This window comes from Scophthalmus maximus, chromosome 20, assembly GCF_022379125.1.
Source record: "Scophthalmus maximus strain ysfricsl-2021 chromosome 20, ASM2237912v1, whole genome shotgun sequence".
In the NCBI taxonomy this organism is placed as follows: Eukaryota; Metazoa; Chordata; class Actinopteri; order Pleuronectiformes; family Scophthalmidae; genus Scophthalmus; species Scophthalmus maximus.
Window position 1 is genome coordinate 12,872,286 of NC_061534.1, and position 16,836 is coordinate 12,889,121.

Genomic DNA, 16,836 nt, shown 5'->3' on the forward strand with positions numbered 1-16,836 from the left:
TCCGATCCTTTTCTTTTAGCAGTAGCCAACTGTTGACTTACTCTTACTCTTTATGTTAGCTAACTGTTCCATAACTCTTAGCCTGCTAGCAGACAAGCAGACATGTTTAGTAACAGAGGTATTGTGGTAACATTAAAAATACTCACTGGTGGCAGTGGCACGAACACAGGGGAAAAGGAAAAACCAGACTGCAATATAGAAATGGACTTATTAATGTGGAAGTACCTGAAGCCTGTATTCTCTGGAAAGACCAGAAGAGGGCGACTTCACTGACTGCAAAAAGAAGTCTGTTGACTGGTCTCATCCTTATAGTTTCAAGTCTTCTTCCATGACAGCATGTTTCTTTTGTAAGTGATGGTCTCATATAGAGTAAAATAGACTATTAAGCACCGTGTGCATTAGAGGGTGGATACAGCATGATTGACAGCTGCTGCTGTCCAATCGGTGCATGGTTGCAGGTGTAGGCGGGTGCACATTGGACGAGATCTCACTCAAACTTAATCTTAAATCAGCCTCGACAATACGTAATGCCAGATAGTGGAAAATATTATTTTAGCTATTTCTAGCTGAATCCATATATCTTTCAAGTGCTTGCAAACAGGATAGAATTTGAATACCTCAACAGTGAGAAAACAACTCAAATCATATGAACGCCTGATTGAATATTCTTTACCAAATGTTATATTAATTATTATGAATTATGCATCTAAGATCAGGTACTGAAGTGAGGTATGCTCCTACACTGTCCATACTCACACAAACACACACACACACACACACACACACACACACACACACACACAGTGATAATGAATCCGTGAGCATATAAGTGTGAAAATCCAAACAAGTTTATTTACAAACACAATACGGTATAAAGAATGATCCAGAGTCAGTTAACAAGCACTGTGTTACATATTCCCTCCATTCAGCACACAGACCAGATTCCCTTCCTTCTCCATTCTTGAATCACTTGTGTCTGCACAACAATTTAGTGGTCAAGCCAAATAATGTTTGGTGTTCATGTTTGCTGAACTGCATTATCACATGGAGTCTATATAAATAATTGAAAGAAACACTCTGTTTAAATCTTATCAGCAATGTTTTCGAATACAAAGGGGGAAATGCCAAGTGCACAGCCAAGCATGAACAGATGAGTGACAAAAATGTACAGTCTCTTTTGCAATGTACAACAAACTTAACAGTGAGCACCGTGGAGCTTTCCAGTGCACAAGTTAAAATGAGCAATGCTTTCTTGAGCGCAAACTGAATATTCACAGTTCAAAGGGGACGGTGAAATAACACAGTATTCATATATGTGTTGGAGCACTTCACAAAAGGGCAACAACCATCTGCATTCTTGCATCTTCGATCAATGGGATCCGCATCCAGTACTGTACAATTCACTTTGACGAATCCATGTATCTTTCTGGGAAAAAGTTCATGTACACATCTTCAATAGCACTGTGAGATTCAGTAGAGGCTGAAGTGTTAACATATTTTAGTGATCATTGAAGCAGGCACACACAAAGCCTAATACAGAGTAAAGTCATGCAGAGCATTACATGATTATGAACGGTGTTTCAACTTCACTAATTCCAGTAGAATATAAGAAGAGACTTTCACATGTATGTCTACACCTTTAAGAGTCTTAAAACATCCTTTCATTCATTCAATAGAACCAAAGATTTAGTTGGATGCTAATGTATCTGAAGACAGGCAAAACACGTTGGTGCTGAAAATCATAGAGAAGGGTTTTATATCTCATAAGGCAGCGTGGCTTAAGACATGAATGATGGCAAGAGGCTGGGTCGCTCAACAGTTCTCTGTTGCTTGACAAATCAGATGGCCTTTGAAAGTCAAAGTTTTGCTCAGGTGGTGTCATTGCAAGAATAAAGAAAGCCAAAAAAAAAGAAAAGGAGGAAAAAACATCTTTGCTTCTTCTCATATCCTCCGTTTTTTAAAACCAGAAATATCGGAGGAAACGGAGCCATTGAAAACAGGCCGTGTTGATAGTGTTTTAAAATATTCACCAAATGAATCTGGCGAATAGGAAATAGATTACAAAAGTAGACAATTGGATTTTACAATTTAATCTTTTGTCATCTTTTTTTAATTTTTTAAATATTAGCTTAATATCAAGGTTTAGGCTTTGTTTTACACAAACATTAAAAGCTGCCACACCCACAGAGTGTCCAAGATAAAGAGAGAAGAAGAGAAGGGGGAACGGGGGGGCCCACAAACACTGCTGCCCCACTTCAGCATAAATATCTGTGCAACGTTGAGTAGAAAAAACAACACCTCTGTACAGCAGAGCCACTAGAAAAAAGTCACAGAAACAACATCACTAAGAAGACCACTTTTCACATAAAAACAAGCATCCTATGGTCAGAGAGTCAAAGGTTACCCTTGTGATTTGGTGGGCTAAATTCACAACCGAAAAGAAAAGTGTGTTGGTAATTAAAGCAAGCAACCTTCAATGTGTAGTTGACTGAGTGAGAGCACAGAAGTGTACGCTCCAAAGGAGAAAATCGTGAAGTGTCTCGTTCACTGAAATAAAACATGACAGGTAAACCTGCTTCGAAAATAAAAAAGAAGTTAACGGTAAAATGTTGAGCTTCCCCATTAAAGCAGAGGAGTGAGGGATCACGTGCACTGCCCCGTGTGTACATGGATGATCCCACGAGTATGCATGTGAATGAAGTTGAAAATCTCATGAGGCATCGCGTGGAAGCCCGGCCGTGGCTTGACGTTGTCGTAGTAGTGGTGGGTGATGAAGATGCCAGAGGGGTTCATGGGAAATGCCCAGAAACCGTAGAGGTGGACCTCCTCGCACATCTCCAAGGCAGCGGTCACGAGCATCAGGCCGCTGCTGAGCCGCTTGGCCCGGACGCCCTGCACCGCCCAGAAGCGCTGCACGTTGAGCAGGTACTGTGGGTGGAAGAAGAACACGCCTCTCTGGGAGTCAAAGTCATCCAGCATGTACTTGACTCTGAACGACACGTCCGTGTTGCGGGTGTTGTAGAAGGCTGGAAGCACCACGGAGGAGTTCTCGTAATTCTGCAGGACGTCAAAAAACGGCCGCCGCCATTTCTCCAGCTTCTGAAATCTGCAGAGGAGGTGAAACATGAGAGAAGACAGAACCCCAAACAGAAGAAGATTAGACAAAGACACAGATTGAGAGAGAGAGAGAGAGAGAGAGAGAGAGAGGTGAATCCTCACTCTGACCCATATTTACAGTACCTCTCAGTAATAATGCTCGGATTTATTGTCACCAGATCTGTTTTAGTGCCAACATCAGCTGAATACTTCTCATTTATGGGTGGTATGTTGCACCTGCAAAAAAAGGAAATATAGGCCCACTTGATTAAGGAGTTCGAATGTATTTGATATAACTTGACACATTTTAAACTAAGCATGCTGGTGAGACATAACATAGACCTGAACAATTAATCATATATTAGGTGGGTTCTGGATTTGGGTAGATTTGGGTGAATTTAATTTAACTGATCTTTTGCTAAACCCCTCAACTCACGGCAACATTCACGGCTTAGCAACCTTAATCAAGCACAGTAGAAGTGTAGTAAAGTGATCTATATATATATATATGTGATCTCTGTATCCAAGGAGTTCTAAAACCAAAAAACCCCCAGATGGACAGTTTTTGACTGAAAATGACAAAATGCAAATGTGGCAGGCGTGGCAAACTGTCAATTAAAGGGTCAGTAAGCGATTTTGGGACAAATCAATTAGACACAATATATGGGACCTCCCAGCTATTACAAGACAGATAAGATGTCTGGGAGTTATGTTGCGAACAGGCAGCTAGACGACTGTGGGGAAATATACGCTGATTTTGACAAAAGTGTATTGTATTAAAATCGCTTACTGCACATTTAAGTGCAATACATTGCATTAAGTGTCTTGTCTGAAGTGGTAAAATTCACACAGACAAGAATACTTAGCAAATGTGCAAATGTTATGTTCTATTTAACGATTTTATTCTGCCATCTTTTTGCACATGCTTGGTTGTGTCGCTATTACTGGAAGTCCAAGTCAAATATTCAGTTGCAGTTGTAATTATGGATGTATGATATGAAACCCAAAACCAACCCACAAATGTACACAGAGGGATTATATCCTGTATACCTAAACACAAAATCTGCTGAATCGATTTCCTTTCCACATTTGCTGTTCTTGATGATGCCGCCATTCCCAATAACAGCACATTTCTTATACTGCGATTTGGAATACGGCATGTCCTAGATGAAACAGACAGATTTCATTAATGTCAGACAAGAGGGCACATGGAATCAAACAGTCTGTACCACCAGGCCACAAGGCAAAGGGGCAATTATTAGGAACAAAAAGCAGGATAGGATGTGAACTCACATCTGGGAACATCTTAAAGACCTCAGCGGTGATGGGAAGGATACCACTGGTATCCACCTCGTACCTCAGCTTGGTCCCTGCAGGTGTGTTCCTCTTGGTGGTGAACAAAAATGAAGGAGCGTTACAGCATCGAGATAGAGACATCCTTCAGGAAGACACCAGATAAAAGTAAGAGTTAGTTTAGTTAATAGACTGTGTAGCAGCATCAACGTGACAACAGACTTGTGTTGTGCAGGCATTGTCTTTACCTCCTCAGTGGCTCACACATATGTATGTGTAGACATAATAATATATATTTTTGTAGCTCATTGAAGTATTGAAACGGCACAGCTTCCCTTTGCAGAGGAAATGAGGAAATATTACACGCTCTATATATAATCTGTGCGTTGTCGGTGGGCAAGTAGTTTGAGGCAAATATATGTACACAGTCTCATCCTACATAGAGACATTAATTATGTTTTACATCAATTAAGCCCTAGTTAAGCCCTTGTTCTAAAACTGCGACAGCATTAATCCAAATGGACTCATTTGGGATTTGTGGAGTGTAATGCTATGAAGACAGAACATGAAAATCAATGGAATTCAACCATGCTTTATGGCTTGAGTCTCTCAAAGCCCAAACAGACGTAAGAAACAATTACTTTCTGTGGCAAACCTCAGTTATTTAATTAGAAAATGTTAAATACACTTATGAAACAGGAAACAGAAAAACAAAAAGACAGTGCGCAGTGTACAAACTGAGGTGTAGTGAAGTCATGGCTGAGCTTTAATGAATCGCGACTCGCGGGTGGACTTTTCGTCTGCTTACTTGAAGTTGCTGGTCTCCTCCTTGTTCTGCTCCCACCTACACACCTGCAGGTTCCGCCACCTCTCAAACAGGTCGGAGGTTTTCACCCTGGCAGACAGGCAGAGAGACTTGTGGAATGAGGAAGGATACCCATGGCCATGTTTTTTCCGATTAACCATGTTTCTACAGGGGTAGTAAATTGAAGAAGCATCACAAAAATGACTCAAACAGACCAACAAGGGGACAGAATGTTGCAGTGATTACTCAGTGGTGGCACCACTGATGCCACTGGATCTGGACTCGCTAATACAAAGACAGCGGCTTCAACGATTTCTGTAAATAGCTGTCCTTGAAATGTCATTTCTCTGGAGATGATGGGGAGATGTGATTTGCTCTGGGCGCCTGAGCGGCACCATTAGTTTGACTGGCTGGCAGAGTGACAGCAGCAGTAGAGACCCAGCACCCAGAGTCTGTCTGGCAATAAACTTGGCAAACATGGAAGGTCACTGGACAATGTTCATAGTCATACAACAGGAAATACCCAGCTTCCATTGCCATGAGCACAACTGGCTACTTGAGGAGTGTAATGAATCTGACAATAGTTTTCAGACTGCGTAACTGTAATTTTTTTTTGCTATTTAATAGATACATGTAGTGTCTCCGCTATGTGATAACTTTAAAATCATTTATAAATCTTTTATAATATATCGTTATCTTTAAAAGGTGTGAGTAGCATGAAATAACTCAAATTCATTTGCTCAGAGGTTATCAATGCATCGTCAAGGCATCAGTTCTGAATCATAATCTCCTCCCAATTTACCCTAAACTATCTTTTAGATAGAAAAACACACCACACCAAGTAGAAATGACTTTAAAAAATACTAAAATGATTGCCATTTAAAATGCCAGAGTATATAGACAAACATTTGAAGTCTGGCATAGTTATTTTAAAGGTGCTATAAACTACATTTTCTTTTCTCTATACCTACCTGGCAGGCGTTTGAGAATCACCTTTGAGGAAAAAGGAAAACATTCATTCACCGCACGTGTGGGCTGTATCAAATGTTTTACACTCACATTGTCAGCACTTTGACATCCATAATCTCCTGCCTGAGCTCCCTGCATGCAGTGGAGTTGTAGTCATAGGAGCCATCATAGTTTTCCAGATACCTGGTGGGATAGACACAGTCATCCTCTGCCTAAACGTCTGCTCAGACACACGAAAAATCTAAAGGATTACAAACAAGTTGTGGAGATAAGATGCAATATATAAAACAGTGAGTTGAAAGGAAATATTATACATTTAATACAAAATGCCTATAGTTTGACTTTATGGAATACTAGAATATCAGAACAGCACTGTGGGATGACAAATGACAGAAGTGATGCAACTGATTACAGGCGGCACAAACGGGACAGTAAGATACTGTTTACTTGACACTTGCACCAGATTCTATTACATCTTAGTCTAAACCAATGTTGAAGAGAAACAATACTTCTCATATTTCCACTTATTTAATTGGTTATGATGAGAACTTGCATGATTTAACATTGGGTTTTCTATGATTGAATTGTGTATATGTGTTATGCCTTCATTTAAAAGAGAAATAAAGGCTCAGCTTGTTAAAATGGTGGGTTAGATGAGTAGAATTTGGCAGATATGAGTATGAAGGGGTCTGTGCTTTGGTGCCAGGCATTATAATTCATTTATCAATGTATATGGCTAATTGCATAAAAATATTACTGTATGTCAGCTGTGCTGATATTTTGATAAACACACACAGATGGTCGTGAAAACAAACAGGTAATCATAAAACAGGCAAGACTTTTTGGAATTTAACCTTAACAACTATAGAATTAAAGAATGTAAAGAATCATTTTTAGACACAAGGAACAATCAATTGGACAATTGAAATGGCAAAATGAACTCAAAACACACAAAAGTAATGTCTTCAGTATGGTGGTGTGACTGTGTTTAGGTGAACTTGACAAGATGCTTCTGCAACGAAAGCTGAAAGGACTCACGATACGTTTCAATCATTCAATAAGTTGCCATTTATGTGTGCATTGGTGCCTCATTTCTTGCAGCACAACATTGTATTTGCATGCAATCGGAGTGCCGTCTGCTGTGTGTGTTTGTGTGCGTGCATGTGCATGTGTGTTGGGATGGGGTGGAGCGGTTAAGATGGAAATTGAAAGGGGAGAAGAAGGACCTGCCAGTATAAGGGGATTTGATTTGATTTCTAGAAAGTGCCATTGTGTTAGTCAGTGGAAAGGATTTTTTTTTCATCTAAGTTTACATCTGCATTTTTTACATTTCTGTAGTCACTTAACTTTCTCTTGGGCTGATTGTGTTTTGTTTGATGTCAATTCTGAAATTTGAAGATGCTTTCTGCCTTCAGAGTTATAAATATTAAAGTGAAGTTGTGTTTATTTTGAACAAAGAATTGCACATTATTCCGTTAAAGTGTATTCAATGTTATTTTGAATAGATGTTGTCTCCGCTACATTGACAAGTATGTTTTCTGACTGAATGACTTTCTTTTACAATGTGTTTAGCATCACACATAAACATGGCAGCAGCTAATCATATTCAATACACCATTATTTTGTAATTACCACTTGAGGCCACGGACATCATCTTTTTCCTAATGAATGCTACCAACTGAAAGGTTATTGGCTTTTGTCAAAATTTGACGCAGATTAAATTGTTGCATTTATTCTTTAGCGTTAAGTATCTCCGGCTGATTTAAACAGAGTTCTTACTTAGAGGGAAATTAAACACCAACTGTAAACTCCAAAGTATCTGTGTCAAGGAAAAGATTATCAAAAGAAAACACAGAAAATAAAGATTTGAGGTATATTTGAAAAATTTAGTGGCACCCAGTGGTGAAGTTGCATAGTGCATGTGTTTAGTTTGTCCATTCTTGGCTACTGTAGAAATATGGTGGTGGAACATGGTGGAATCCGTGGGAGAGGACACGTTTCCTATGAAGATATAAAGTGATCACTGTCGTAACAAAATAACGACTCTTAGTTTCGGTTGAAAAAAACCTTTAAAATGTATTTGACTTGCATGCAAATTCAACCTTGTTACAAAAACATGAGGCAATAAATATGCATCACATCATGAGAAATGTGCATCAAAGATTTTTAGATTAAACAAATAATTTTCTCCAAATTGAATTGTAGTTGTATAATTTTGAGTCCCGCTCCTTGAGGTTTGCTATCTCCACAGAGCTGAGTAATCTCTCTCTGGCTGCATTCAAATAAACTTGTATTACATTAATAAAGAAATTGAGTCATACAATAACTTGTGATGGAAAGAGACCCACCTGTGGCACCTACGGGAATTTTAAATATTCTGTCAAAATATATACTCCTTTTGAGGACATTTGAATCTTGGAAAGGTCTCAATACATTTAGGATGTATGTTCCTTCAGGGGAGGGAGGGGAAATTTAATGCCAAAATGGCAGCAATTGCAGGTAGTATTTGTCAGACAAATTAAATTGAGTGTGGGTTTTTCAATGATCAATAAAATTGATGAAAATATTACCTGTGGCTGGAGAGATAAATGGAGTTAGTGTAATAAAACAAAACAATGATGATAAAACACAACGAGCAATGCAATGGAGGGATGCATAAAAGGAACAAGGTTGCTGGGATGGAATCGTACAAACAAGGAACGATGAAACTGGTTGTCTACATCCACCTGATGATGCAGGATATTTCTGAGGTTTTGCTGAGAGGAGCATCTATCTTGCACAATATATCTGACACTATCCATGCCTGCTTTAGCTAAGATGATGAAACCTTTGCAAGTGTTCTGTACAGTTGTGAAAGCAAAAAAAGATTCACTGGAGGGGATGAATTTCATCTCTTATGGTATTCTATGTGAACCATATAATGCTGGCTCAAAACCAATTCCAGGGTGAGAAAAACTAACCAGCATTCTATCATACTGGTATCCTCAATGAGGATTTGGAGCTTTTTTATTGGGGGGGGGGGGGGGGGGGGTTGTTCCTGGCATGTTCCTGTCTTCAAGGAAAGTCAAGTGGAAAAGGGAATAAATCCAGGTTGCAGAGAGAGACAATGCAGATGTGAGAAAGGGGAGGTAGCGGGAGCAGAGAGGAGTGTCCACACTATGTACATGGCATACACACAGAGCTGTGCAGAACACATGACACACAAGTTGAGGAGGACAAGGCATTTGGAAATGGGTGCTGGATGGGGACATGGGGAGGTACGAGGAGAAGCCAGTACATCAACAGGAGACCGTGGTTCAACCAGCTTCTGGTGGGGGTGGGTGGGGTTTAGGGATCTGGGGTCGAGGTGGACAGGATCAGACAACATGCAAGAGCAAAAATCTGAAGTGCAACCACCACTGAAAAAAAAAATATGAGAGTTTATACCTTTCAGACTAATGAAAAAGAAAGAGACATTCTTGGGTTTTTGTGAAAATACTAAAAGAAATGCCTTCAAACTGTCCTACCTTTGAGAGCGTTTTTTTTTCTTCTTAATATCGAGTAGGCAGGGTGTGACTATTACGGAGATCTGTGAATCTGGCTGAAAATTCTGACGGAAACATCTGTCAACATGCAGACAGGTTAAGTTAGAGTTAAATGTGTGAGGTAACCCCGCGATATCATCACCCCTGCTAACTTCCTAAACCTGCAGACTTTCAAAAACAAGCATTGAAAAAAGGGTGTTGGCCTAAATGTGCTGCGGCTTGTGTTTACAGCATCTGAGGAGAAATGGTGGGCGTAACAACGGCCCAGTCCACACATGCAGGGCTGGGTCGTCACTATGATGGATTTAAAACTTGTGTCCCCCCCCCCCTCTATCTGGCTGTCTCTCTCACACTCTCTTCTCTCAGAGGTATTGTGCAGTCAGTCACGCTGGAAAGGTACCTTTTCCTTCCATTTCTGGCAGGCTTCAGCGATCCGTCATCGGAGAAATTAACGGGACCGGTCCAATTTCCTGTCTCGTCCCCTTTGAGTCGGCTAAACTGTTGCGCACTAGTAAGAAAATGAGTCAGTTTATTTGGGATTTATTGTCCTTTTTGTGAAAATGTAAAACACATACAACCAAGCCCAGGTGTTCACTCTCAAAACTCACCACACACACAAAGACACATACACATTAAGGGGGATTAACTTTTTTAGGCTTAAAAAAAACAGTCAAAATGTGACATCAGACATGATCAGAATGGATTTTCACTTAATGATACTATGGTTTGAATGGTTAATTTATGACCTGCTGGGCTGTTGCCATAGTCCAGTGTATGATTCATCCATTCACACTCTGCAGAATTGGCCTCCAGGAGTTTTTCACCATAGTTATTCAAGAAATTAAAGTCACTGCGATTTAAGATGGGTGCGTTAATCGCTGCCAAAGTTTCTGCAAATGTCAAATCACTTCTGAGGAAGAGATGCAAACAGGTTGGCCAAGTGTAGATACTATAAAGTGGCCAATTTAGACCATCCATTGAGCCCAAAATTACTTGATTAAAGGAATTCGCACATAAAGGTCAGATTACTCATCGGGTTGATTCAGACTCTGAATGGGCAATGGGTTGCGTTATGGGCAGTGTGGGATCCAGTGGAGCTTGTCCCAGAGTACAGACTTACAGTCATTATCTCTTTGCCTCTTCCGCCTCAATTTTCACTTTGACCATCACAGACAGAGGAGGCCATTTGGGACATGTGGTTCATAACCCGAACATTCTTCTGAGTAAAGAAACCAATTCCAGAGAGACGAGGGCTTTGTTCGGAGTCTGTTTACAATTATATATGAGAAAAGCTATGTGCGATGTACAGCAATGAAAACATATTTAATTTTGAGTGGCTGACAATATTCTACAGTTTAGTTACAGTGAACAAATCCCATGAAAAGACCAAAGTCAACAATGCGTAACTCTGCCTCTCAATACTTTAAATCTCTAAAACAGGTCACAAATACAGTATAGTTTGATTTTTTTGTCTTTTTCAGAGGGGCCCAGTCATTTCCTAAAGCAGCTGAGCACTGCAAGTTTCAGCAAACATTATTTGAACAGGAGTAATCGGTCTGTTTGTTGGGGACTATATCCAGCAGCTGAGTAAGCTTGTATTTGCAGCATCAGGACAGTGTCTGTGGGGTTGGATTCAAAATAAACCATTGTCTATGTTTATTATTATGAGATGAATCCGGTGTGACAGTGTGGCTCATTTTTTGACAACAACAGAGGTCAATGGGACAGAGTAATGAGCTATATAGGTGTGTAAATTCAGTATCGGCTATGGTCGTTTGATTAGATTTGTAATAAGAATAAGGAAAATATATTACATGACTAGATTTATCCTTTAAAAATCTAAGATTTAAAAGGATAGTAGTTGTTACGCCTTTTGTGAGCAGAATAATCAGCTTCCATCCATCCAGATACCTGTCGGTGTAAAACTCCTCATATTATCTGACCGGTAACTATGCAGGTAATCTTGTGTGTCTAATTTGTGCTCGAGCATTCGTCGAGGAGAACTCATGTCAATAATGATCTGCTGAGTGCCACATCAGCATCCAGCTAACGCACTGCAACCAGCTGCAGAGCAGAGCAGAGCACGCTGAAAACCAGAGAGATGTTTGTCCATTGCTTTAGGACAGAGTCTGAAATAGTACAGCTGTCTTTTAGACAGAAAAGCTAATCACAATAGCACAATTTAATCACCGAAAGTATGAACTTATCTGAAATAGATAAACATCACCATGACTCTATGCCTATGGGCTGATTAATATCACATTAAGATTGTACAGTACTGATATTTTCCAAAGCTGTGGACTCTAACGACAGTGTAATCAATCTCATGTTACTACATCTGACTCATTGATCTTGCATTCAAAGGCTAAGAGACTATTTGTCTACCGCTGACTCAATTATGAGGTCAATTTGAAAGGTAATCCAAGCTTCAGATTGGACAAACAACCGGCACAAAAGTTGCTTCGACGCACAAATGATCTCTGAGTCTGCTCTTGAGCCTTGGTAATGGGACTTGAAAGCAGTATAGACCTTTGCAGTATTGGATTCTGTGACTTGTGGGTTTTTAGGGTGGGCCGGGCACATTGATCCCGATGTTTCCTGTAACAATCAAGGACTTCCTGTCCTTATCAAAGCAGGAAATTAAGAGATGTAATCGCCTCTCTGTCTCTTTCTTCTTTCCTATTTGCATTACACTTTACCAGTTGATTTTTTCCGGAAATAGCAGAAGTGCTGTGACTTATAAATTATGAACGATACACTTTCATGTACTAAAAATCCAGCTCTTGCAACATTCATGTTGAAAAAAAACAACGATACATCTGCTCAGAAGCGGGAGATTCCACTTACATAAAGCACCAAGAAATTCTTGTTTCTTAAACAGAGTCTGGTGTACAAATTAGTTGATTGGAAAATTTGCAAAGAATTTTGATTGAATTAAATGATTGATTTATCAGCTTCAATAAAAAAAATTAAGGGTTAAGTCATATTTTTTTATAATCCAGATAATGAAATGAAAATACAGAAAAATCATTATTTTCAGCCACGCGCAAAGCCTCGACTTTCTGCATGATTGCTAACCAACCCCCTCCGAGGCCCTTGGCATTCCTCTCTAGTCGTGAATATTTTTAGACATCGCCCTCTTCAAGTCATTAGAGCGGAAAGTTAATTTGACTGTCATCGCAGAAGTTTGCCACTAATTGTGATCCTTTAATCTGTCCCTCCTTGTTCCAGCACTGCCTTATTTCACAAATCCCTACATCAGGGAGCTGATTCATGTGCAACCATAGTGTGACACTGAAGGACCAGAGTCATGGTCACATTTATCAAGTACAACAATGTCCATGGCATAGTCGAACTTCATTTGGTATTGAGAGGAGAGACCTTTGACCTTTGGTCATCTGAGATGGACGGATGAGATTTACGATAGCCTACATGTTAACTGTTACTCCCTGCCTCCCTCCCTTTCTCTCACTTTAATGTAGTATTTTTTATTTTCTTTTTTTCCCTGGTGTTGTCCTGAAGCACAGGGGCCGATGATAAACGCCCCTGCCAACATGTACCTAGGCCTGGGGGAAGAGGCTGGGTGTGGTCCAACCCATGTGGCAGCGACTTCTGATTTTTTATGCTTGGGAAGATGTCAAAAGATGACGTCTTCTCTCTCTTCTCCCTCTGCTTCACACACACCCGTGCGAGCGCACACACACACACGCACACACACACACACACACACACACACAGACACACACACACACATACAAAAACATTCATTCCATCACTCCCTCTAAATCTATCTCTCTCTTTTCCCCACTTGCACTGGGGTGTGTGTGCAGACAGACTGTAGCAAAATGGCTGCCGGTGAGCCCACTGGTTTCTGTTGTGTGGCTTGTTACCCCTCGCTTCTAGGCTGAGCACTACAGAAACAAGGATGGGCACAAGGAAAGAAAGGTGTGTGTGTGTGTGTGTGTGTGTATGTTTGCGTGTGAGTGACTGGGTGTGCGGGTGTGTGTGTGTGTGTCAGGTCTGGATTCATGCATCTCACCGCAGAGGTCAGGATGCCATGAATCCAAAGTGAGTGTCCAGACCAGCCCAGCAGGGTGGGAGGGGAAGGGTTCGTCATGGGGAGCTTTCAGATTGCAGCACATATATGTGTTTGCTTTGGAGTGAGCATATATGTGCTGTCTGTAAAATATCTGGAGGTGGGGATAAAGTTTTCTCATCGTTTCTTTTGATTGAGGTGAGATCTGGGTGTGTTCTTCACGAACCACCCTAAAGATCAAACATCTCGGCTTCTCAGCATCCGCTCGTCTCACGCTGAAATTTGATGTGAATGTAAAGGAAATGTGCCTGCAATTTAGGTGACAAATGTGTCTTAAAATTGGTTAAGATGATAGTGAAAGTAGACTATAAGCCATGATAAAGCTCAAGAACCTGTATCCGGGAGTTAAATACTGTTACTGTTGCAGAGGTGTTATAAAACTTGGCTCTGCAGTGGCTGCATGTGTGAGTGCACTGAGTGCAGCCTGGTGAAAAACAATGATTTATTCAAGAGGGGCCAATAAGAAATACACATCATCTTAATCATGATGCTATCTGTCATCATCATCATCATCAGCTCCAAAAGCTTTCAGCTGCAGTAAATGACTGATCTGATGCTCTTGTAAGATGTAGCCTAGGACCAGTCAAGAAGGCTGAAACGGAAAATCAAATAAAGGTCTTTGGGAAACGAAAGGGGAAAACATTACCATACACAGCTGGTGCACTGTGTATGGTATGGATGTGATGCCTCATTTTCAGAAAATATGAAATAAAGTTTTAAAAAAATCCAATGGAAACTGTTTCTATGTCACTGGGAAAGAAAGATGGATGGTTAATTGCTATTGTTCTTTTCAGCCATTAAAGCCTGTTAATCCCCATGCACCCAGACATGTGTAGCCCCCCATTTGTACCAAGCAGGTTACCAATTTATCATTCATTGACCTATTTATCGTTCAACATTCAGTCATTGATTAGGATGAACCGCACAGAGGGCATGCGTTTTAGAGTCTGAGTATTCTCATTACGGTGTGGATAACTGTCTAATACAAAGAGCAAGGCCCCATAGTCAACGGCGACAGAGCGGGGAATCATCAGCACCTACCTCTTGATGTAGTTCTTCCCATAGAGGATCTGCTGCAGCAGTGTGACGAGTCCAAATGCGCAAATAAATATGAAACAAAGAGATCTGTTGCCGAGGATGTCTTTACCCGACGATGGGTCGGAGTATCCCATTCTTCGGCGCAGCATCCGGGGCTGGCGGTGACACCCGGCTAGGTGTCCCTCTCCGCAGCACGCAGGACCGGGAGCGCAGGTGTCTGGTGCCCGCTGGACTCGTGCACACTGTCCATCACCTCACTGTGGATGTTTCGCAGCCCTCACGCCATCACATCCTCGGCGCTTCGGCGAGAAGCAACGCAATGCGCCACCAGCCGCGATCTCGACAAAGCGCGGATGCCTCCGTATCCGATTCTGCCTGAATGAATCATATGTGTAAACGGGTGTGTGTGTGTGTGTGTGTGTGCGTGTATTCTAAAGATACTGCAAACAGATGGGTGGAGAAAGAAAAAAAAACATGAACTGTCTCGACGAGGGGCAGCCGCTGGGTCGGAAGGCAAAGCAATCCAGACTATCCAGAGTAACGCGCGCACGTCTGTCCAGAATGAATCCCGAATGGTTTAATGAGATACAGAGGAGGTGCCGAGGCTTGCATTTGTTTCAATTAGAATACAGACGTGAGTCGCGACGGGGGGGGAAGATGAGTGCTTCATCTCAAGGTGAGCAAAGCCGCGTGACTGAAATGTGAAAAGGAGGAGGAGGAGGAGGAGGAGGAGGAGGAGGAGGATGCGCCTTTCCTCCGCCTGGCAGCCGAGGACGCGCCGCGTTTTCACTCGATGCTCCGTCCTTATACTCCCCCCAAGGTCACTGTCTCCTTCACCTGCTCTGCGCACTCACAAGATCCACAACAGTGACGCCCCCCCCGGAGCCTGTCATCACACTGTAAAAGTGACATAATCATTTCTTCATAACCCCCCGATTATTACTATCATTATATGGAATATTTAAGTTCGTATGAAAGGCAGAGATTTCCTGCTCAGTCATTTTCTGACCAATTGTTTTATTGGTGGCTGTCGAAATTTTCAGCAGATAGCCCATCATGACAGCACGGGACTCAGCATGTGTGTCCACTTCTGACAGCTGTTTGATCGCGTCATCAAAGTCCATGTAGTGCAGTCTGGGCTGTGTAGTGTCTTTTTGTCAATATATGTAATGTGAGTATCACATTTGATTTACGTTTTCTTACTCTGGGATGTTATGTTAGGGGCTTCCTGATAACCCCTGACCTTTCCTTTAACCCCTCTTTTGTTTGGTTCTTACATAAGATAACCCGAAGGAAACAGATGTTCTTTCTTTAGATAACAATGGACCTACATAAGTGTAAACCCGAAGCAGTGTCGAAGCAACCTTTAAATACAATCAAGACAGTGTCGGCGGACTTCTCTTCAATACATCTTCACATCATCGCTACTTAGTATACAACAGCTGCTTTGGCAGCGGCATAAATGCAGTAACACCTTTACTGCTGAGTCAAAGGGGGATGTGACCTGACTGACTGCATCACGTGACCGTTCAGAGATGGACTGTCGTACAGGGCAACGTGACGTCTCTTGAATGTCACTTATCTCGTCTCCACTTATTGCAACAGACAGTGTCACTCTTGGTGTTTTATACGCAGATCAGTAAATTAAGTAGAATGTGAATGTCTTCTCTTTCTTTACACATCATGTTACATTACTATCTTTGAAGTATGTACTGTATTTGGGTTGACCTGAGGGGTGAGCTTTACTCATCTTTGTAACTTAAATCTTACAGCAAGGGTTGTCATAACACTGATATTTTAATAAATCTCTTCTCCATGTTGACCTATTTCTCTGCAATTGAAGCCCGTAGTGCAGAATGAGAAAAGTATAGTCCCGACATCCTTTCTCTCGAGTCATCGCCCTCAGGACCTGCAGTCCCTCTCCCAGACCAGATGGGATATGTAGCTCCTCCAGCAAGTTCTGGGTCTTTCCTGGGGGCACCTCCCAGTTGGATGTACTCGAAATATCTCCAAAA

General features: G+C 41.3%; 1 protein-coding gene across 6 annotated transcripts; it reads right to left on the reverse strand.

Moving 5' to 3' along the window:
• Positions 1 to 826: 826 nt before the first annotated feature.
• Positions 827 to 15,578, reverse strand: st8sia5 (ST8 alpha-N-acetyl-neuraminide alpha-2,8-sialyltransferase 5). 6 transcript variants are annotated; one of them, XM_035609019.2, is made up of 9 exons: positions 14,825 to 15,578; positions 10,088 to 10,195; positions 9,670 to 9,765; positions 6,254 to 6,346; positions 5,198 to 5,359; positions 4,390 to 4,534; positions 4,147 to 4,259; positions 3,241 to 3,333; positions 827 to 3,106 (listed from the first exon to the last, which is right to left on the reverse strand). In XM_035609019.2, exons 1-9 carry the CDS (start codon positions 14,968 to 14,970, stop codon positions 2,644 to 2,646), a joined length of 1,419 nt encoding a protein of 472 aa, XP_035464912.1. In that variant the 5' UTR covers positions 14,971 to 15,578; the 3' UTR covers positions 827 to 2,643. The 6 variants fall into 6 exon arrangements, with proteins under 6 accessions (XP_035464912.1, XP_035464913.1, XP_035464914.1 ...); XM_035609020.2 differs by having other exon boundaries at positions 5,198 to 5,284; positions 14,825 to 15,570; XM_035609021.2 differs by lacking the exon at positions 9,670 to 9,765 and having other exon boundaries at positions 14,825 to 15,574.
• Between the last annotated feature and the right edge of the window lie 1,258 nt (positions 15,579 to 16,836).

Excerpts from the sequence above, each read along its gene's own strand:
- st8sia5 (XM_035609019.2), bottom strand. The coding sequence starts at position 14,970 with ATGCTGCGCCGAAGAATGGGATACTCCGACCCATCGTCGGGTAAAGAC. Across the intron at positions 9,766-10,087 it reads GCCAGAAATGGAAGGAAAAG|ATGTTTCCGTCAGAATTTTC; the intron begins GTACCTTTCCAG and ends GCATGTTGACAG. Across the intron at positions 3,107-3,240 it reads CCGAGCATTATTACTGAGAG|ATTTCAGAAGCTGGAGAAAT; the intron begins GTACTGTAAATA and ends CCTCCTCTGCAG.